The sequence below is a fragment of the Camponotus vicinus genome, unplaced genomic scaffold (genome assembly GCF_025532165.1).
Source record: "Camponotus vicinus isolate PSW18456_S1 unplaced genomic scaffold, iyCamVici1.0 SCAF_10, whole genome shotgun sequence".
NCBI classification, from domain to species: domain Eukaryota; kingdom Metazoa; phylum Arthropoda; class Insecta; order Hymenoptera; family Formicidae; genus Camponotus; species Camponotus vicinus.
In genome coordinates this window covers 6,805,311-6,829,320 of record NW_028141946.1, presented here as the reverse complement: position 1 = coordinate 6,829,320, position 24,010 = coordinate 6,805,311, and the positions used below count along the sequence as shown (strand labels likewise).

The 24,010-nt window shown below is 28.2% G+C and overlaps 3 protein-coding genes across 3 annotated transcripts; 2 read left to right on the top strand and 1 right to left on the bottom strand.

The window, feature by feature from the left end:
* Window positions 1-846: 846 nt before the first annotated feature.
* Cad96cb (protocadherin Fat 4-like Cad96Ca) lies at window positions 847-13,357 on the top strand. Its single transcript, XM_083079591.1, has 19 exons — window positions 847-964; window positions 1,319-1,571; window positions 4,626-4,736; window positions 7,242-7,528; window positions 7,631-7,723; window positions 7,795-7,902; window positions 8,157-8,258; window positions 8,860-8,985; window positions 9,238-9,432; window positions 9,521-9,608; window positions 9,962-10,071; window positions 10,157-10,303; window positions 10,401-10,515; window positions 10,594-10,663; window positions 10,867-10,971; window positions 11,054-11,227; window positions 11,570-11,811; window positions 12,109-12,380; window positions 12,751-13,357. Exons 3-19 carry the CDS (start codon window positions 4,670-4,672, stop codon window positions 12,838-12,840), a joined length of 2,391 nt encoding a protein of 796 aa, XP_082935717.1. The 5' UTR covers window positions 847-964; window positions 1,319-1,571; window positions 4,626-4,669; the 3' UTR covers window positions 12,841-13,357.
* Window positions 13,358-15,873: 2,516 nt separating this feature from the next.
* Window positions 15,874-18,039, top strand: LOC145960565 (uncharacterized). Its single transcript, XM_083080124.1, is given in 6 exon segments — window positions 15,874-15,915; window positions 15,918-16,023; window positions 16,350-16,559; window positions 16,692-16,796; window positions 16,988-17,279; window positions 17,850-18,039. Coding segments are annotated over 6 exon segments (915 nt in total). The 3' UTR covers window positions 18,010-18,039.
* A 102-nt stretch (window positions 18,040-18,141) lies between these two features.
* Window positions 18,142-23,891, bottom strand: LOC145960564 (uncharacterized). Its single transcript, XM_083080123.1, has 5 exons — window positions 23,623-23,891; window positions 21,878-22,325; window positions 20,764-21,025; window positions 20,182-20,328; window positions 18,142-19,864 (listed from the first exon to the last, which is right to left on the bottom strand). Exons 2-5 carry the CDS (start codon window positions 22,096-22,098, stop codon window positions 19,505-19,507), a joined length of 990 nt encoding a protein of 329 aa, XP_082936249.1. The 5' UTR covers window positions 22,099-22,325; window positions 23,623-23,891; the 3' UTR covers window positions 18,142-19,504.
* Window positions 23,892-24,010: the final 119 nt, after the last annotated feature.

The following is a 24,010-nucleotide window of genomic DNA, read 5'->3' as shown; positions in this document are numbered from 1 at the left end:
TCACAGATCGATGATCCGCGAAAAACACGTCGCGATATCATAAGCGAAACGCGCAGCACGGGTCTCGTTCCACTTGCCATTGACTATTTCTCACGACATTAAATCACAGATTGTCAAAAGAAACGTGATATTTGACTGCGCATTTTACCGAAAAAAATTGCATGCTTACGTAATTTTATTCATTATTCACTATTGTTTGAGTATGCAATTTTCGGTATTCACAATTTCATACTACTTATGTTATTAAGAAACATTGAGGGATTAAGAGGGAAAAATTGAAATGAAAAATGTTATAATATTGCACCAGGTCAAGTAGGTTACTTAATGTGGATTATTATTGGTAGAACACCGTTAGACAAAATTGTGAATGCAATTCACATATTTTTTAAATTAAATCTATCAAGCTTATTATTATTATATTATTAAACTGTGATACTATTTGTTGCTCTTTTACAATTTTTTAATTATCAATCTTTCTTTCTTTCTTCCTCAGTTTATATAAATTAATCCTTAGCTTTTATTATTATTATTTGAAATATTTTTCTATTTTTTTTCTTACACTCTCTTTTCAATTTTTTATTTCTCAGGAGGTCTCAAGGAAACTTAAAGACCGGGAACACTCGCACTCCCATGCTCTGGGAAGGTCGATGCAAGTCCCTGTGCAAGGGTTCCAAAGATAGGGGTCAGTGTGTACGTGTGTACTCGTTCGAATACGCACGCATAAGCACAGCGTTTGTTCCCCTATCGTATATGAAAGCAAGCACCTGTTCGCGGTGCAATTTCAGGTGGACGTTTCTGTTGGCCGCCGCAGTCCCCCCCCTTTCTGACACAATAGGGAGCCAGACTTCCCGAGTGCCCCTCCAGCCGCTTTGCTCTCAACGGCTCCGTTTTATAGTAAAAAGTTCCACAGCCCTACAGCACGTCGTAGTCGTAGCCGAGTTTGATACGAGATAGATCCAGATCGGTGTGTATGAAGTGCAATGTATAAGAAACTAGTGCAGGAAGATAAAACAACTAAGATAAATAAATAAAAAAAAGAATTCTGGAAACCTCTGGAAAAAATATCTATAATTGCATAAAAGAATAAGTGATTTTCTAGAAAGCGATTCAACACAGCAAAAAAAATGTGAAGACTAAAGTGTAAATCGTGAACAAAAAGTTTAAGTAAAATTTTATGAATATTTAATTTCTTTAAAGAGAAGATAAAAAACTGCCGCGTCTTTTTATTTAAAAAATTCAGTCAAAAAGAAAGCTTAATCGATATATTTGTGATATAAAATTTGAAAAATTTATTCTTATGTTTGTTATGTATTTGAAGATACCGTGAGAATTAGAAGAATGACTGATCGCGCCGATCGATAAGGACTATTGAGGGTGTAATTTGTGAGCCCTTTGTGCTTTTCGTTATAAAAGGCAATAATTAAGAATATGGTGAATCAAGAAAAAATTAACAATTCATGGGATTTACTTTGGTAATGAAGAACTAGTGGTATTAAGAAAGCTCTTTTGTTTTCGCAAACGACAAAATCATAAATACATGGACGACGTTCTTTTTCCGAGTGCATTTTGTGGTGAGTACCATTTGTCACAATTATTTATTATCATTTAATTTAATTTTAAAATACTGTTATGTTCAAAAGTTAATAAAGTATATATAACAATATGAATTAAATGTAATCTATGATAATATTTATTAATTATTAAAATTTATTATTTTCCTTGTTCAATATTATTAAAATCTTTCAGATTATCATTTAAAAATATACCTAAAGCGAAAATATAATAACTAAATTAATTATTTTAATTAAAGCATATAAAAATATAAGAACAATACAAATTGTAAGAAAGTATACATTTTTGTATAAGCATTATCTTATGTATAACTTCCACTTTTATGCTATACATTATAAAGTATAATTAAACAAACAATATAATATAACATGATCAAGCACGATCATATAACAATAATACAATAATTAAATATCATCTTGAATATTGCTAAGTAAAGTCACGATTGTTAATTTTTCAAGCAATGATAAAATAATTAATCGCAAACTTTGATCAAAATAAAAGAGATCAACACGAAAAAATTCAAATCATCAAAACTGTCAATATCTGACCAATTCTTTTATGCAGTTATATTTGCCGGAGTCGAGACCGGAGGCCTTTACGCCGGTTGCCCATCACGTTGCGTTTCAATTTACGGTCTGTGAATTTAAGCAGTACTGCGGCCCACATATGGTCAAAGTATCCGGTTAATATTTTTTTTAGAAATATAAATTCTCAGTTTATTCGTATAAACAATTTTGCCAAGATTTTCTTACATTGTTTTCTTTGTTCTATATTCTTTATAGCCTTTTAACTACTTATATCAAATGACGCTAAAAACGTGCGAAAAATGAATAATTATACAGACCATCTTAGGCTTATAAGAAAACATTTTAAAGAGAAAGAAGTGGAACTGAAACTTCAAAACATTTTTATCTATAATCATTATAAATATCAAGAGATTATAACAAAAGTTTTCCCAAAAGATTATATCAAAATTTTTCGTAAAAGAAGAAGTAATTAATAATGTTGAGATAATATGGAAAAAATTGTTACTTACATAATTCCAAGCAAAATGATAATGAATATTAATTAAATTATTATTATTATATATTTCTCATAGTTATAAGCATTTAATACTAAATTATGAAAAATTTTTTGAACTTAATTAAAAATGTTCTTTAATATTATTAATATTATTTAAAAATAAAATATATATAAAAATGCACAAATTTTTTTACTTATATAAAATCAACGTTATATACTCAACGACATGCATTTCCGGAATTTCAATATAGCGAGCATACTTTCTTCATATCTTTTACTTCAAGATAAAAATTTAATTAATAATAATAAATTAATACTTGTACATTTAAATAATAAAATTCTTATATTAAAATACAAATACTATATTTATCTATTTGCTATCGAATATCATGAATGGCAAAATGTAAAGATAAACGTTAGTCGGTCGCACTTTCTCATATTAACAAGCTTGAAGAAATCTACTTCCGTTTTTGCCATTCAATTGTAAAAAGAAACATTGCGTTGGATAATTTCAATATCTTAAACTCCAATAACGATCATCAATCTTTCGATATGACGTCACTAGAAAAATACATAGATTGCACAAAAGGCGACAGTGCGAGGTGTGAAGAGTTGTCTCCGGAATTAAATTGCACGAGTCATTCTAGTCCTCATGACGAGCAGTCCTACATAGCCGTAGCTCCACGTAATAAAGGAGTTTCTCTACATGCTTTCTAACCACGCGTTATGCTCATTCTGCAGACACGTTTCGTCGTCGGACGAGGTGGTTGTTTGTTCATCGCTTATGTCCTACTCGTCTGTTAACCTGATGACAAACTTGACGTTACTTGCACATTACTAATAAATTGTTACGTTTAATGGCATGTTCTTACATCATCTTGTTGAACACTAAGATATATGTAAATATAAAATAAGCAATGCTTATGAAATTGTTATCTTTAAAAGACGCTATTATTATTTTTACTCTACCATTCTTCTCTAAAAGATATCAAAAAGTTCAAAAAATGTCTATAAAAAATGAGTGAAAAATATTCTAAGATTTGAAATGTACTTTCAGTTTCATGAATCTTGTTCACAAGTTTTCTGTGAATTATTTTTTTAATCTTATTATTTTCTTCCTTATCAAACTTATTTTATTATTTTTCAAACAATCCTTTTTATGCGAAAAAAATTCTGATAATTTACTAATTATTTCATTGATTGAAAATGAATAGAAAATTACAATTTGATGATACAACATAAATTTTGTTATTTTTTATTGTTTCGCTTAATTATGAGAGAGAATTAAGTTTTATTCTTAAAATTGAAAAGGCGGAAATGTCTACATTAAGTATATATATGAAAAGAAAGAAACTAATTGTAACTACTGGAAAATTGTATAATAAAAATTAACAAAATAGTTGTTTTATATACAAATTGCATTACATAAAATTCTTGCACTTTCATGTTATTATATCACATATATATTGTATGCTGTTGCAACATCTCAATGAAAAGTGAATCTTAATAATAAATATACATGTTAGATAAATTTATTAAAAATAATTTAATTATTTAATAATGATCGCAAATGACGATCGTAAAATGTACTAAATTTTATTATTAATTAAAGTTAAAATATTTGACATTTACAGTATTTCGAATGATAATATAAAAAAGAAACAGTAACAAGCAAATTATAATTAAAACTTTTTACTTTTCTACTTTTATAATTTTTCTACTTTTATAATTATTATTTTTAAATATATAATATCTTACATAAGATCTTTTCGCGACAAATGAAAAATTCCTGAGCGAAAACCAATAAAAATTCTGTAATGATTCCAAGAAAGCAGATATAAAATATAGGAACGTAGAAAATATTATTTCCTCGAATACGATAAATAAATCGAAATATCTTCTGAGAAATTTCATTCCCACGGTGCATGAGAAGATTAAAGAGAACACAGTTACGAATGACAGAACTTGAATTTCTCGTACCATCCTTCTCGTTTCCCGTCATTGATTTTCATCCATATTTTTTTTTATAGATGTACCGATCGATGGAATCGATGGACGATGATTTTGAACTGCCATGGGACGAAACGTATTGAAGATCTTGTTGCTTCTCTGTTGCATACTGCGACCGCATGTCGGACAATGTAAGTCTTTTTTCACCAATTTCTTTCTCCACATATCTCTGTCCTTCGTCTTATTGCATCTTGTATATTTATGGAAATTGATGAAGCAAAATATAATAATATAGTGCTTTATATAAGTAAAAAAAAATACATTACATATACTTCAAAATTTTTCAATAATTAAAAAAGATTAATGAAAGGTGGAAGTAAATTTATAATTTATAAGCCCACTTAAACTATTTACAATAGACTTCACAAATTATATATTTATTTCGCTTTCTCTCGTTAAATCTTCCAGATCTATTTTTATCTAAATTATTAGTGAATGTTTTTACGTCTTTTTGCATAAATCGCATGGAAAATGCAGTTTATGTTTGCATTAGTCGTGGGTGTTTTTGCGCACGATCGAATGACGCTCAACTTTTGGTCCTCGTCTATGCCAGGAAAGACGTTTGCGAAAGGCAAACCCGTAACGATACGCCATGAGTTCGCGACCGGAACTTCGCTCCAAGGAAGCGCGTATATCTACCCTCTCACACACGCGTTAAATAGCCCACGCATATTCGTCTATGCATCCGATATGTGTCTTTCCAGCGTCCAAATTTCCGTCGATCAATCGGGAAGAACGAATGATGTCATTGAATGACATAGTGTCTAAACTTTTGCCGAATAAATTTCACAATCAAATGTTTGAGATGTTGAATAAAACTTTTCTTCCAACAAAAAAGATTATCTTCTTCCCGCTTGCGACATAGTTCCATTATAATAATGATATGAAAATGTTCAATTACGGTCATAATATAAATTCAGACTCGCTAGTTAATTCTGTTCTCTTCGATTTTATCTTATTAATTTTGTTCATTATATGCTCGTTATTAAGATAATAAAAAAATCTAGTAAAGCCCTGTAAACACAAAATACTAAATTGTTGCTGTTTTACTCTTCGAAAGATTACATATGATTATAATGATCGATAAATTATGCATAAACCGGACTTGGAAGTCTTTGACAAGATAAATCACAACAGCGAAACGAGGCGCAAAAGCGACTATCGTGATTTATGTTAGCATTAGAACTAAAGCTGTTGTTAAGCACGAACAGCTTCGCCACCCCTTATATGCATTTTATCCAACGTGCATTATCCGGCTATTACATGTATGAATAACAATATACGAATATATGATGATATTTATTCCATTATGTAGATAACATATAGCAACTCTTTTTATTTTACTAATTTTCTTCAATAAAAAATGCTTTATTTTCTACAAATAATATTTTTTTTCAATAAAATATGCATTTAATTAAATTTCCACAAAATCTTTGTCTTTTTTGCAAAAAAAATGTATGTATATTTTTTCTCGGAAAGATTTTAAAAATATCTCTCTATATACATAATATACATTTATTTTTAAACGATTTTAATTTAATAATATTTATTAAATAATACTTATAGCTCTCTCTGGTAATTTAGAAAAGTGCTCTCGCTTTCCTATTACGCTCTAAATTACAAAGTTACGTTATGTTTACGGTAAACTTAACTGCATTACGAACGCATTTGTAACGCTTCTGGAATGCACGTATTTGTGCAGGATCGTTTAAAATCATTAAAACATCCGCAATTAATAACTGGACAATGAGTATTACAAGCAAGTCTGTGTGTACATTAATATTATAAGTATTATTTTATTATTATTATATATATGTATGTGTGTGTGTGTGTAAATTAACTAGTAATAATAATAATAATAAAAACTTACATGTTTTCTTGTGCTATTTTTTAATGCAATTATTAGATTATTAATATAATTATATGTTAAAGTAAATTATACAACTTTTTTATTAATTAATATTAATATATATTATAAATTTATCAATGGTCAGTCGTTATATTCGCTTCGATCTTATATACCATTAGAACGAGAAGCCCCAGATGGAGATTCTCACAAGATCATTGTCCCACGGTCCTTTCATCATCGCTGCGATCCGAAACTTGTGTAGTCCATTGAATTTGTACAACCCATTGAAAACCGGTTATCCGATTTCAACAGGAAACTGCAATAATCCCAAAGGCACTTATCTGATATTATATCTATTGCATATAATTACAGTAACACGATTTTTCACTGAGAACAGTACATGCATTAAATTCATAAAATGATACTCTTTTTATAAAATTTAAATATATTGTTTTATTAATATTTATAATTTTGTACTTTATAATTTTGTAATCCTATTAAATGTTTTTCTTTAAATATTATATTAGGAGAATTCAGAAAGTATAATATAATTTTCAGAAGTTTTATATGTTCTAAAAAGTTTATATATTTCTTATTTTCTAAAAAAGATGAAAAATACTTGCAATATTGCAATATTGCAATACTTTTATTAATTATAGAACGATTCCACTCCTTTCTCCTCTAGAAAACTAATCCTCTATTCCTTTTACTTTCAGTAATAATTAATTTCTGGTTCAACGTACATATTTCATAATGTATGCCGACAATCGCCCGATTTTCTTTGCAGTAATTCAAGACAAGCGATGCTTCCTAGAAAACGGAGCTACTGCGGCGCATCTCTTTGTCAACGAGGATCTGCCCGTCGGCGGCATCGTGGGAGTCCTAGGAGTAGTGGGTGACCCCGGGCTGCAAGGTGACATCGAGCTAAGCTTGCAGGAGCATGACAGCCCCGTCGCTTTTTCATCGTACTCGAAGAATTTAACTCTCATTAGACCTCTCGATAAGGAGGGCGTCGAGGGACCAGCAAGCGTCTACATCAATGTTATCTGTGAGAAGAAACACACCTTAGATCCAGTAAGACGATTCCTCCATTTTTATCGAATGATGGATATTATCTTATTTTTTTCTTATTATTTTTACTATCATTTATTAAACATTTATTTTTTATATTTAAAGGGATTTATCATACCAGTGAACATTCGAGTAACCGACGCAAATGATAATTCACCGCAATTTATAAATGCACCTTATGTGTTGAATATTTCTGAGGTAAGAAGATTTTTTATTTTAATATTTTAATATTGCTCTTTGGCGTGTGTAACGTGACGTGAATATTTCAGGTGACCGTCCTCGGCACGAGAGTCCTACAAGGAGTTCGAGCTGTCGATGCTGATCAACCAGGACCATATTCTACTGTGCAATACGCAGTTTTATCAGGATCTTATTCGGTATATTTTATAAATATTTATACAATTCTAAATTATTTATCTCGTTAATAAGTTTTTTACCATCTTTCTGTATTTATTATAATATTTATCTCGCAATCTTTTTTATTACTTGCTTTATTATTAATTTATTTCATTAATATAATTTTGTAACTAATAATAATTTGTACTTAATAATAATTAATAATAACTTTATTTGTAAAAAAATGTAATTTGAGGAAGAAAAGTAAACAAATAATTTTTATTTTTATGCACAGGATTATTTTGTTTTTGTAAACGCTTTGGAAGGCACTCTCGTACTAAGGAAATCGCTTGATTACGAGACTCTCACCAATTTTTCTGTTGGTATCCGCGCACAAGTAAGTTTGTTTGCCTGTATTATTTTAAAAGATTAAATAAATACATAAAAATTAATAAACGCGTTAAAATTAATAAATTATTTTAAACACATTAAATTGAATACGCGGCTTTCAAAAACTTCATTATTATTTTATAAATTTCACAGATTACACAAAAGCAAATATACATTTATTGCATAAAAATTTCTTTTTCTCTAATGCAAAAATATGATTTGGATTATGATTGACTTGACAAAATTGGGCAAAAATTATCTTCTTTATGATTTGCAAAGATACATAAAACAATAACAGAACTACACATAGATACATAAAACAATAACAGAACAGTATTATAAATGGATCGCTATAGATTCAAATAAATCGATTTAAATAAATTGATTTATAATTCATGCGTATCAATGCGCAACACTGAGCAAGTAGAGATTATAAAAAAGATTCTTGATCGAGAGATCAAGCAAAACAATGCTATTTATATCACGCTTATTGTACTCCCACAATAAAAGCTAAAAAAGTGTTTTCCCTCTCAATCCAATACATATTTGTAAAATATAGCTACTTTTGAATTGCGACCTAATATCAACAATAAATTTTGTTTTTATAGGACCAAGGCAGTCCGCCACGTTCGTCTATGACAACATTATACGTCAATGTTATCGATGCCGACGATCAAAATCCAGCTTTCTTGAATAATCAATACAAGGTCGCTGTACCCCAACACGTGAAGGGGGTAAGACTGATTATTCATTTTCTTGCTGAAAAATTCATTTCCTCAGATTCGATTTTATTTAATAGAAGATACAAATTAAAAAAACAGATTTGATTATTTTAATTATGTACAGACATATATTACATATATTATTTTATATTACATATTTAAAAAATAAAAGAAGGAATAAGATATAATAATAAAGAGAAAAAAATTTTTGAAGGAAAAGAAATAAAAATTTAATGTGAATTATTTTAATATACTAATTCTTAGAGAAAAACGTTGAAAGTGACTCCTGCCGCAATAAAAGCCATAGATCAAGATGTTGGAATAAATGCGCCAGTTCGATATACTATTCAAGGTGGAATTTTACCCTTTTTGGATTTAAATCCTGAGACTGCTGAAATTGTTATGATACGATCATTGCAGGATCACGAGCTAATGACATCAGCCACTATCGTCATTAAGGTAGAAATATTGTCATTAAATTTACAATTTAATCAAATCCTTGACATTATATATAAAGTTATAATAACAATAAAACATTGTTAAATAGGCTACTCAAGTGAATAATTTGGACAGATATGCCCTTGCCACAGTTATTGTATCGCGAGAAGATGGCTATGGTGTTGGACCAACAGCAGGTATATATATTTTAATTATTTTTCTTCAAGTTGTTTTTTTATGTGACATACATATGTTTTATTCACATATAATAATTATCACATATTATTTATCATTATCTAATCATTAAAATAATTGGTTTGCATTTAATCTGCATTATTAAATAATTACGATAGAAACTTATTATTTATATATTCCTTACCCAAAATTTAATTTATACATATATCATTTCGTATGCATTGAAAAGTTGAAACTAAAATGTAAAATAAAAGATTAAAATAATCGAATCCAATTGTTATCGGTTTAATAATTATCTTGTATATAATAAGTATCTTGTATCAAATTAAAATGATATTTATCTTATGCATGCTAGGTGGTCGATTACCCGTGAAATTCGTGCTAAAAGATCATCAAACGAGCATACCGGAAAACACGCCGCCTGGAAGCATTCTTCTAACAACGAGAATCAACAAAGCCGATCCTGTAAGTAGTATAAAAATTCGCTCTAACAATAAATATGTAAGTAAACTGTGACACAGCAGCGTAGTATTTTAGCCTTTAATCCTAGGATTTAAGATTTTGGTTGGTGGGTGCGGCCGAGGATCTGGAGAGATTCTCGATCACTAATTCTGGCGAGTTGATTCTCAAAGGTAATTTGAATTACGAGGAGCGGGTCCAGCATAATTTCCTGGTTCACGTCACAGACGGATATCATGTATGTCCTTTTAGGATTTTTATATATCATAACTTTTATAAATCGTAGCTTTTTTATATATCACATCTTTACAATATATATGTGAATTTTTTTTCAGAATGATACATCACGGGTGAACATTTCAGTCGAAGACGTGAATGAGTGGGTACCTCGATTTCGATATGCCAGCTACGAATTTCATGCTCCTTCCGCGAGAGAAGGCTCTATCGTTGGTAAGTCTTCCCTTTATTGTAGCAAATATCGAACCGAATTTCTATTGCACGATATTTGAATAGCACATAACTTTTCAGGGAGATTGATAGCAGCTGACGGTGATACAGGCGATAAAGTCAGTTTATCTCTCAAAGGGCAAGATGCGAAGTATAAATTATATATATATGAAAATAATATTATATGAGAGAAAGCAATATACATTACATAAAAATGTTATACTTTAAATATAAGATAATTGATATATAAATTCTAAAAAACAAAATCTTTCAATTCTAATAAAATACATATTTATTTACTTATTCTTTATGAAATAATTGTTTTTAATATAATTACATAAATCGTTCTTTCAGATCTTTCGAGATTAAAGACAACGGAGAATTAATGCTACGATCATCATTTAATGGATCTGTGGCTCGATTTATGGCGGTGGCTTCCGATTCCGGAAAACCGTCCAAGTATTTATACATTTTTCTGTGATTATTTAATTCGACGTTAATGATCACTCTAGATATTAATCTGCATTTGCGATTTTTCTAGATACAGTACGATCCCGGTGATCGTACATATACCAAATAGTGGCTCGTTGCCTATTGCTGCAAGAGCTGCACCTGCTTGGCTCGGTAATAGTGTGCTATTAGTTGCAATCTTTGGTGCAGTTTTGGGTCTTCTTGGAGTCGTTATACTCATCCTCATTCTTTATATTTATAAGCAGTGAGTAAATTTGACTAACATAAATTCGAACTAATTTTATATTGATTAATTAGAACATTGAATAATAATGTATTTTTTGTACAAATAGCATCATAAATTAAATTTATCAAAAGATTACTAATAAGTATGCATCCTTATTGTCGAATTATTAGATAATATATCAAATTTACATATATCATTACGGAGAACTAAAGTCCTATTACAGATTTGACATTATTGATTGTGATATTATGATTTTTTTCGATGCATCTTCGAGATTCATATAATTAAAGTATCACAAATTGAAAAATTTTTATAAAATTAATAAGAACGTAAGGCATATTTAACTTTTCTTTCTTTAAGCAAAAGACCCAAAAGTGGTGGTTCAGTCAGTTCTGTAGGTACGGCATATCGCGAGAAATCACCGGTTCCCTCGGCTCTGAGCCCGATGCCGCAGGTGTTAGGTGCCAATGTTATTCAAGACGCTTTGGAGATCCCGCGAAATCGACTTCACGATAATGAGAATGATAACGATAGCCGTAATGATATCGATAATCCCGTTTTCGGAGAAACGAATGAAAGCTCATACGGCGCTACAATTAAAAGTATGTCCTTACATATCTACACATAAATGATACAATATCAAGCAATCTGACTATTTTTTAATATTTATAATAATTTAACGCAATTTATTTTATTTCCATTCCTTAACTTTACACATGCGATTTTTATGCATCTATTAAAGTAATAAAAATCAAATTCAATTGCTGAAGTAAGTTTTTTTCTACAAAATTTGCCAACGTTATTTATTTTTTTTTAAAAGTTCTGAAATTTTTTTCTAAAGTCACATGTTTATCATCGAACATTTAGAACATTAATTTCTTTCTCATCTTATGTTATAGGTATAGCATCAGCGAGACAATTACCATTATATGCCAAACATAAAGTGGCACCCGCCCCGAATCCGCCAACTTTATCAGCTACTTCGAATATCCCCAATATTGGCGGGTTAGTGCAAAATATGAATGATTTGAGTGCTAGGACTAATTTAGATGCTGGATCGCATGATTCTTCCAATTATTCGGGAGATCCTCCAGATTCCTTGGTGCCAGCCTGGCCTGCTAATTCAGCCTTGCCGAGAATTAAAAAATTGTCCTGGGATGATGATGATAGGGTAATTATCTCTAAATAAACTATAGACTATCTGAAAAAGAAGTAAATTTCACATTGAATAGTGAATTAAAAAGTTTATAATATTTTTTTAAATAATTTTTGTATGCGTAAAACGATTTCAAGGCATTGTTTTAAAAGGAAGGATTACATCACTGTTAAAAGATATTTTGTCAACATAAATAATTTAAATAGAGCAGTATTTTCCTCTCTCTTTCTCTTTCTACTTACTACTTATTAAATGATATGCTTACAAATAATATATGCAAAAAAGAATAATTAAATCCACGTTTACTCGAATGCAAATATATGATGCAACAATAAAGAGCAAATAAATGGAGACCAATAGAGATAGAAATTTTTTTGTTTTCCAGACCGTGGACAGCGTCGAAGTCGCGGCGGAAACACGAACCGGAGACAATCAAGCGGGCAACGAGAGACTCAATCTCACTGTGTATTTTTAATGATCAATTATTGTGTAAATGGAACGATATCGATGACGGAAGACCGTCATAAACGTTGTTTGACCAATTTAGTTAATAAAATTCCGTTGAGATCGGAATTCTCTATGAATGAACTTTGATGCATCGCAATCATGTGACCTTACACGTGTATTCGGTCCACGGAACATCTGTGTTACCTACGTTATATCCTGCGCGGCATAGCGTTAACTCACATCATCCCAAACAGATTACCTCCGTTATCTATTTGACGCGACATCGATCTCCAATTGCGAAAAACAATAATTATTAAAAACACTGAAAGCAAATGAAGAAATTATATATATATATATATATATATATATATATATATATATATATATATATATATATATATATATTTAAATAGAAGAAAGAGAAGAAAATAAACCGAAAAGATGATCTGAGTATAAATCTGAGTGAGGCATTTTATAAACATTACTAATATTTAGAAAAAAATAATAAAATTTTTTTTGTAATTGTAATTTTGTATTAATACATAAAAAAACAATATTGAGAGTATTATATAATTTTTAATAAAATTATATAAATTTTGTTAATAAAATTAATAATCTATTTTGTTAATAAAATTAATAACCTACATTTGTAATTTTTATATATAAAATATTGTATTTACGCTTATTATTATACATTTAAACTATCACAAACTTTTAAACCGCGAAATTTCACTTTGTCAGGATTATTTGAAAAAACATTTAAAATATCATATAAATGTCACGGAGATGATTAATGCATAAGAAAACAGATTGCAATTTGTGTAAATCGCATATTGATACGAGAAAGTATGACAGTTGATTATATAAATGTTGCTATTAGTAAAAAATCAATGAAGTTATGTTTGCACTTTATTGAAGCCGCAAATATTTGAATACATTGAAGAAATTGGGTCAGTGGGTTAATCTTAGCGAGTATTTGTACAACGAGTAAACGAACGAACATTCACTCAAGATTTAAAATTTATGAAAACCTATGATTTTCGTCAAAGATAATAAAAAATAACGCCATACATAATATTGCAAGAATGCATCTCGTAATAAAGATGAATCGATTTATACAAATATCATTTTTAATATTTTTTGTATATTGTAAAATTTTTCATTGTAAGTAAGCAATTTTTTCGACATAATAATTTCTATAATATTAGTTATATGATATTAGCAATATGATAATAAGTTACATTTATATGAAAAATTTTTTAAAATTTTAAAGTTATTAAATATGATATTAAAAGAGAAGTCACAACAAACTATTCTGATTCTAAAATGTTTACAATAATTTTAATAATTATATTTTTTTATCGTAAAGATTGTTTTATATTTGTTATCATACTTATTAATAAGCGCGAAAATATAAATAATTCAATTATTCTATTAATATGTATTAATTATATACAATTTATGTATTTCATAATACTTTATTACGCAAAAAACACATTTATTTCATTCGACGAACAAGACTACTGTTGGGTCATCAAATTCCATCTGCTGTGGGTTTGTCGAAGAAAGTGACTTGACTTCTAAGGAAGGGAGAAAGTGACCCAGAGAGGTCTGGGCTATGACTCTGGCATCATCATCCAATCTTTTCTTCTCAGTCGTCTGTGACAAACGATTGGATGTGGAATACTGACTGTAATATCAAAGCAATTGTTCCATGTAAGTGAGTGAATTTATATTTATCCATGTGAGTAAATTTATATATATCACAGAGACATATTCGTTAGAGAAATATTCGTTTATTCTTTTAAAATATCTAAATGCAACTGTAAAGAAATTTGTCGTGCATTTTTCATTTCGAAAATTCAACGTTCTTTATACATAAATTGTACATATATAAAATGTGCAATTAAAATAAATAAATAAATAAATAAATATATATATATATATATATATATATACACACAAATAAATTGTATTGTACATATCTCTTTCAATAATATATATTTTTCACTAAGAAGTAAAAAATTTTTCTTATTAATATGCAAATTAAAATTACATTTTTTTTTTTAATTTATTTAAATCTTCAATTTATTTAAATCTTCTGTAAATTTAAAATCTTCTTTTCTTTACTAAATTTTTTAATATTTTGATAACATCTTGATATTTCTTACGATATATATGTTTAATTAAAGAAATGAATATTAAATGTTATGATACGGTACATTCTAATAACAAACACAGAAATATATTCAAATGTATTTATACACGTTGGACTTTCAAGGTTAAACTATGTTGCCGGTCATTTTAGTAAATGATGCTCGTAAAAAAGAATTGTGAAACAGACAATCGTTTACCGTTTCCGGTATCCACTATACTAGCTTCTCTAATTTTATTCATTACGCAACAGTTGCCATCACGAACATAACGTAATACATACTGTAAAGAATCGTAAAGAATCAATTTTTTCCAGAACAAATATTTTTCAGAACATCGCATAATATATATGTAGGTCTGTAAATATTTATGATAAAAATACAACTATCATTTTGTAAATCAGTGACTGCCACAACGAGGACCAATCAAGATTAAATGATCAAATGCAATACAAAGAATTAATGCATCTATAAAAATAGTTCTACTTTTATATGAAATCAAATAATTTGTTATTATGACGTTTCTTTTTCTATACAGCATCTTTCTCATTATTTATATCATAATGCAAGCATTCAAATTTTCTTAACTTAAAGACAAATACTCGAAATACAAATATATACACACATTTATATATATATATATATATATATATATATACATATTTCAAAAATTGCTTTATTCGTAGATTATATTGTTATATTATTTAATTATGTATATTATTTAATCATTTATAAATACACATAATGATGAGATCGAGATTTTCCAACGTATTCATTTGCATCCGGGTATTTGCTATTTCAACATATCGCCGTAAACTTTCCTGGAGAAAGTCAGAGATACCGCAAACATCATTTCAAGCGAAAAACAGAACGCCTTTATTTCGTTTGCTTTATATTTCGCGAATTAAATGCCGGCCTTTCAGTTCCTGCATCTTCAGAGATCTCATCTGCGCTGTATTTCTTTGATCTTAGAATCACGATGGCGAGCACGACAGTCATGCAATTACATTCTACAATTATGCTTATCATGTTGATAGCGATCATTAATGTAATACGTGGTACGTATTATCATAATTTATCTATATTTTTAGCTATATAATTTTAATTTATACTGAAAAAAAACAGAAGAATAAATAAATGTTATCTTGGGTTTATTACTAGGTTTAAGTTAATAGAAAATCAATAAAGAAACGTATATATTCTTTTATTTAAAATATTATTTTTTAATCTTATTTTTAATTATTATTCTGCTATTCGCATATTGCATTATATTCTTATTAAGTTAAATTATTAATTTTTTTAACAGTAAATTAAAATATAAATTCTCCAATTTTAAATTAGGATTTTTTATATATATGTATTTTTGATATCATAATTTTGCTAGAATCATCCTCTTCCCAGTCAGAGTTATCACATGTTACAATGAATCATGGTCCGTGGGCAGAAGTCCTTGAAAATTGGATCACCCTTCAATCCAACAATTCTCGTGCCGCACGCATAATGAAAATTGGTGATAAAACTGTGACAGTGTCGACCAAAATCTCCACGACAAATAAAATAGAAGATGTTTCTGAAACCGATCTACAGCTCTTTAGTATGTTCTATAAAAATTTCGAAAAAAGAAAAAACGAAAAAATAATTTTCTAATCGTGTTAATATAATTTTGAAGCAATCACACTAGTAATTAAACAAAATAGATTTAAGATTCTTGAATGAAAATTTATAGAGGCAATCGAGAAATTGTTCTACCAAGTGGATCATTTAGAAAAACGACTAACAAGAGCAGAAAAGTTGTTATATTACATTATTTCTGGGGATAATAAAATGAAAGGTAAATTAATTAACAACATCAAGAGTTGATTTCGACATGAGAAATTAATAAATAATTATAATTAAAGGATATATTTCTTTCTCAATTCTCAATATTTAGAAGGAATTAATTAAATATTAAGGGAAAAGAAAAATAATTTTTTATTTATAATACATATCTATATCATGTTTATTATTATTATTTTTTTTCAGAACCTTGTCCTGCCAATTACACAAGAATGGGCAAAAATTGCTACTATTTCAGCAATCGCGATTTCAATTGGAAATCATCAGCCAGTCTTTGTCGTGGTATGGGTGGGCATTTAGTCGAATTCGATACGATCGAAGAGAGTCAAGACGTAATCACTGGTTTGATGTCAGATTCAAAATTAAAGGGTAAAAATTTCTGGACGGGAGGTCTAAATCCAGGACTTGTATGGATTTGGGCTAACAGTGCTAGACCAGTCCATCTAGATACTAAACAGTCTGTCATTGGTGATGGCAGGTTCGTATCATTTATCTTGAATAAAATATATATGAATATGTAGAGATATATATTGCTTTTTATACAATATAATCATTTATATATAATCATTTATATATATATATATATATATATATATATATATATATATATATATATATATGGCAAAGTGCTCGTAAAAATGTGCTAAAAAAAAAATCAAATAAATATCGACTGTATGTATAAGATTCTTAATTGATAAAAATTTAATTATCTTATTTTTATTTATCTTGAAACATATAAGCGCAAATAGGAAAACTTTATTATAAATAATTAACAATAAATTCTCATTGGTAAAAAAAAATAGAATTATTATTGACAGAGAAAAATAAATTATCTGTAAAATGCTACGATTTCATATATTTCGTAGAACCTTGAAAACCTAGTTGTCTATATTTAAAAACCGGTTATCTTATCGTGCATGCAATGTTTTGAGGACAAAATGAATAGTTAATAATACATAATTATGATAATTTTTTAACAACGCGCGACGCTTCACACTACCAGCTTTGTTAGACTAAACTAATATTTGCATTATAAATATTTTTACAGGTGCTTAAAGTTAACTTTCAATGCATCGTCGAAGATTTATTCCTACAGAGGTGAGGATTGCAGTTTGAGACAAAGGTATATCTGTGAATTGACAATCGATGACGAATCAGCAAACAAGATTGAAAGAATAGCACGATTGTTGATTGATAAGGATAATTAATAATAATGAACAAAAATAGAACAAAAAGAACACATGAATATTTTTTTATAAATATATATTACATGTATTTTTTAGTAATTTATATAGTATAAAAAAATTTATAAAAATAACTATTGTTTAATTACATTTTTAATCATAAGCAAAAAAGAGCATCCTTTATTCCTCTTAATGCTAACTATACTACGATAGATTTACTCTATATAGATTTACATAAATAGAAATTAGCTGATCTTATGTAAATATCAATTTAAATAAACTGTACTATTTAAATATTTTTATAAGTATCTAAGCAAACTGTCAATTATTCAGATTAATCTTTCGAAAAAAATTAATTAAAATAAATTAAAGAAAATTTTAATTTTCTCGAAATGCGTGTGTGCATGTGTATGTAGTGTATATGTGTGTGTAATTATTTATTAATTTCACCTGTTAACTTTAAATTCTCATTTTTTCATTTCCATTTCAACATTCTACTATATTATAATGTGACAAACGTATGAAATAAAAGAAAATTCGCTTTAGAATATGTTTGTAAAAGATAAAATGTTTAAACAGGAAAAAAAGAAAAAAATTAATTTAATTATACAAAATCATTATCTGATAACGAAATTAAGAAAACTAATTTTGATAATCCCAGACAGCACAATGACATCTTAAAAACGTATTAAAAATAAACAAATTGGACGTTTCATACGTATTTAAAATATCCAGATTAGAGCCTAAAATATCTTTAGGATGTTTTATGGATATCCAGTGTTACTATTTTGGACATCCCAAAAATGTCCATTTTAAAGACCAAACGGACTAAAATTGGACTTGTTTTGAACATTAAAAAAATATTTTAAAAATAGGTATAAATAATTTTTACAAAATATTTTAATGAAAAAATTTAAATTTATTATATTAAATTTTTCATTATTTTATATTAAATTTGTTTCATTATTTTATATTAAATTATTCGCCGGACATTTACTTGTCCAACTTATAAAATCAATTTAATATCTGAAACTCGTGATTTAGATCAGAAATTAAATTGAACAGTATATTTTTAATCTTATTTGTTACCTTTTGCAAACTTTATATAATTCTCATAACTAAAACTTAAATACGAGAAAGATAGCGCATCGCACGTCGCGTAACGGTAAACGAACGAACTAACACATCCTTGCGTGCTTGCGCGAAACTTTGATGTCCAAGATCGGACATCTTATGGACGTCCAAATATTGGCCATTAACGGATGTCTCAAATCGAATGTACGATGGATGTTCATTTCATGTCCATGGACGTGTGGACGTAAAATGGATATAAAATGAATATCCATAGGATGTCCTGTGCTGTCTGGGATATAATTTATGATATTTTGTTAGATATGAGATAATTGGATTTATTATATTTATCTATTGTATTGTTTAGTCTTCGCAGAGTTCGATTAATATCGGAAATTTTACTATCTATTAAGGAAAATGATAGAAAATTATATAAGCTCTCTTTAATTCACATGCTTCTAGCAGCATGATGCGCCACTATTAGGCTCTGTTTACTTTCATTTACCAAGGACAAAACGTGATCACTAGGCGCTATTAAACCGCCGTTCTCGATAATCAGATTTTTGGAAATCATTATATCATCGGGTTTTACGCCACGACAACAATCATCAACGACGGCTAACCGATAACCATATCGTAAACCATCCAGACATGTCTCTTTCACGCATACATCATAAGCTATACCGCAAACATATAAATGCGTGCAACGAATATTCGACAAAATTTTTACAAGCTCTGAGGTACCATCAGTATCCTTTTCTCCAAATGCTGAATATGAGTCTTTGTCAGAATGCCAACCCTTACGCACCTAACATAAAGAAGAGAAGAGAATATTCAAGCATAAATAAGATAATAGATAAGATTATCTCTATAGTTATATAAAATATTTAAAAAATTATATACAAGGACACAAATTTTTTATGAAAAATAATTTGCAAATATTAAAAAACGATTAACTGTTAGAAGTTTATAATAATGAAAATATCTACAATTATTTTAAAAATTAGCAAATTAATTTTTTCACGAATTAAAAAGTTTTAAATGAAATATAGAACATATAAATGTTTAGTGACATTTTTATTCTTTCAGACAACAATAATCTTTTCCGTGAAATTAACTTATTACCAGTTCAGAAGAAGGTACGATCAGTAAATCTTTATGCAAATCGGAGCCCCAGGTGTTCATAACGCAATGTCTTGGCCAAAGTATTTGCGTTATATAAGGTTGCAAAAAAACGATGGTATCAAAAGGTTTTGCCATTTTCTTAGTAATCTATTTCAAATTCATCATAAAAAATAAAAGATATTATTTTAGATTGTTATCTAAATTCACCCATAATAAAAAATTAAACTTATTAGAGCTAAACCGTTTAACAAAACAAAAATATTCCTTAAGAGTTGTTTGAATTTTTTCTTTAAATGTTTTTATAAAACTACAGTGAGCTCGTTTTATTTTGAAGTGTAAAAAGAATGATTTTGTATAAAATCTTTTGAGTAAAACTCGATTAATATATGAAAAAAACAGATAATTTTTTTATACAATATTTGAAAAAATTAAACTAAACACACACACATATACGCGCGCATATACACAAACACATATATAAAATATGTTTCTTTTTATTTTATTCTTAGAATTATATTTTGAACACATGTATGTGTTATTATCTCAATTAAAACGTTTGATTATTTCATTTAATTGTATTACCTTAGATTCGGGATGAAGTTCGCGCATTGCCAAATTGTCAAAAAAGCTGATGTGATCCTCGGGATGCCAATCCTGCGAATATATTACCTTGTTCCAATGACCGTCTTTTAAAAGCCGATTTATCGGTTCTATTACTTCTGCTCCGTCTTGCCCATAGCCGCATTTTCGAAGAGCCAATGTGCCATCAATGAAATCGTTTTGAACGTCGACGACCAATAAAACATTTACGGGATATACCGTCGCATGTATCCATTCATAGCATCTGCGCAACAGGATTTCATTATGAAAAAGAATACGAACTTTCTCTAAATAATGCGTATTTGATTCCTTATTATTCGTGCAAAATAAAATGTTAGCCAGAAAACTTGAAATTCCAGAAATATTATATTATTATATACATATCATTTATGACATTGACTCATGGTCATAGAAGTCAATATCATACACATATCATGTATGATATTGATTTATAAAGTTAAATATCAAAATTTGACATTTATTCATAAAAATTTACATATATTCTTATGTAATATTTAAAAATTCATATGATATAAAAGAATGTTTATGACATCATATTGAAACAAGGAGAAAAAAAAAATTATTTTATTGAAATTATTACTGAATTTGCATGTATTCAATGTTACATACAAGGAATAATTGGCATTTCAAATTGCACCAGCATGATTATACGCGATAATAAAATATTATGAAGCCGATAGTCAAATAGGAGGCGGGGGGGGGGAGAGACTACGTCGCTGTATAAACCTATACTTTTATACTTAAACAGTTTTTTAACTATGACTTCTAACTGTAATTATTATAGTGTATTCGCGCTAAAAATATATATTCTATTTTTACGTTTAATCTCTTTTTTTATCTTTTCAAGATATGCATTGATTAAATAGATATCGTGCGAATAAATATCATACCTTTGGGATATCTTTAAATTAAATATATTTAAGAAATAGCAAAAAATCTGTTTTTTTCCTAAATTTTATTTTCTTAAATGTTATTCTTTTTCATGTTTCTCTCTCCCTCATTCGTGTTGTGTCCTCACCCCACCTCGAATTTATTCTTTCTTCATAGGAGGGATGATGTGTTGCGCACGCATCACCTGCATAAATCCTGCTCGTTCAATGTGCCGTCTCTATCCACGTCGAATAGCTCGAAAATCTCTCGTACTCGCCACTCGTGCTCTTTGATCTCGTCCATGCCAAATAAATGGACGCAAAGCGTTTGAAACTCCATATAGTTCAACGTTCCATCGGCGTCGACATCGAAATTCGATATAATCGTTGCTGGAGATGCCCAAATATCTTTCTTTGTCTGAGCCATGTTTGTCACGTTTTTTCACGTGTCACTTTATATTCCTCGTTTATTTATATCGTGACCAGTATGCCACTTTGAGCACTAGGAACTGATTGTTGTTTCTTTCGCTCGTAGCCAGATGGTCAGGTAAATACATCGATCGATACTGCCATTACTGCCAGACTGCTTACCACGTCGCCGACGGAAAATGTTTGTAGATCTGTCCGCAGGAGTGAGGGAGGCCTTTTGTCTCTCTACAACACAAAAAATCTCTTTAATCTCTCATTTGTTGCTGAAGAAAATATTTCTGCTTCTCGAAAAAAATTTCTATTTATATATAAAATTTCTATTTTTTTTTAATTTTTATTCCATTCAAATTTCTAAATCTTCTATTCTTATTATCCTTTCCTTCTATCATGAAATTATTTAATAAATTATTTTTTTTAAATATATAAATATTCCTGAGAAAAATAAAATATATATAAATTTTAATAAAAATTTTCTATTCTAAAAGCGAGAACAAATTTATGTCACCTGATATGATAAGGATAATCTGATATATATATATGATAAGGATATAGTAAAACTATTATATTAATATAAGAAACATCATTTTATAATAATCTTTTTGTATATATACATGTACATACATGTGTCTATTAATTATAAATATTGTGTATCATACATGTAATTTTATTAATTGTAAAGTTATACTATATTAAAACTAAAATTGGCCCTTAAAATATCTAAAAAAGAAAACATGATTAACATGTTTTAATTTTATTATATTCATTACATATTAATTAATTAACTTTTCGTAATCATTAAATTTGCTAAATATTTTGAATAAAAACTTTGAAGATTCCCAGCAAACACCAAGTAACAGTTATATAACTGTTAGTTATAATTTCCTACTCAACAATATAACTGTTACATGTTATATAACTGTTATGTGTTAGATAACAATTATATTGTTGAGTAGGAAATTATAACTAACAATTATATAACTGTTACTTGGTGTTTGCTGGATTAAAACTTAAATTTTATTTGGAGTGTGTTTATTGCTTTTCAAAATATTGTAACTAATAAAAACTATAATTTTTATTTCAATTTATAATTAGCTTGATATATAATGCGTGAGATGTTCTAAAGCTTAAACAATACTTCAAAGTCAATATTGTTTCTGATAATAAATACAATAATTATGTGATATTTAGTTTTTAATACGTATGAAATTTATAAATAAAAAAAGCTAAAAATAAATAGTAAATAATTTTTTTTTCATCAGTAAATGCTTGAAATGTTATCCTTTTATGTAAAGATCTATTTACTAAACTTAATGATTGTCAATTTGTTTCAAATATTTTTAATATATTCGCGAATTACTGTAAAACTTTTAATATGACGAATAAATTGTTTGATAAAGTACTTTTCTAACATTTATTTATAGAACTTTTCTTTTAGCTATTTCTATAATATACTTTAAAAATTCAGATCATAAAATATTCGCACCTTAGGTTTAAATTCACCTTACATTTTTTTATTACATACCTTAGAGATTTAAGCCATTCACACCAGTAATGATAATTCTTCGTTGTGTAATAGTATGATACAGCACAATTACAATATGCTTTTTATCATAACTCTTGGTATCAGAATGGCAATCTGCTCTTCCTGTGTAAAGGTCTTTTTTATATTGTTCCCCCTACCTTTATCCGACATACATTATCTTGCTTTATTTGTTTTGTTTACTAAAATTTGTTATTGATATCAGATAAAATAATTTATTATTTTTGTAATATATTCCCTTTATAATATATTTTTGTAATTTATTATATTTTTGAATATATATATAATTTAAATTTTCCCAGCAGTTTATAAAACGAAAGGGAGACGACGATAAAAGTAAGACAAAAATTAAAGCGAATGAATGAGAATA

What these genes read in the sequence shown, in the direction of transcription:
- Cad96cb (XM_083079591.1), top strand. Translation starts at nt 4,670, where the DNA reads ATGGGACGAAACGTATTGAAGATCTTGTTGCTTCTCTGTTGCATACTG. An exon ending in CAGCCACTATCGTCATTAAG is followed by an intron (nt 9,433 to 9,520) that starts GTAGAAATATTG and finishes ATTGTTAAATAG; the next exon opens with GCTACTCAAGTGAATAATTT. An exon ending in GAGAGAAGGCTCTATCGTTG is followed by an intron (nt 10,516 to 10,593) that starts GTAAGTCTTCCC and finishes ATAACTTTTCAG; the next exon opens with GGAGATTGATAGCAGCTGAC.
- LOC145960564 (XM_083080123.1), bottom strand. Translation starts at nt 22,098, where the DNA reads ATGGCTCAGACAAAGAAAGATATTTGGGCATCTCCAGCAACGATTATA. An exon ending in AACGAGCAGGATTTATGCAG is followed by an intron (nt 21,026 to 21,877) that starts GTGATGCGTGCG and finishes CCTGTTGCGCAG; the next exon opens with ATGCTATGAATGGATACATG. An exon ending in AACTTCATCCCGAATCTAAG is followed by an intron (nt 20,329 to 20,763) that starts GTAATACAATTA and finishes AATTTGAAATAG; the next exon opens with ATTACTAAGAAAATGGCAAA.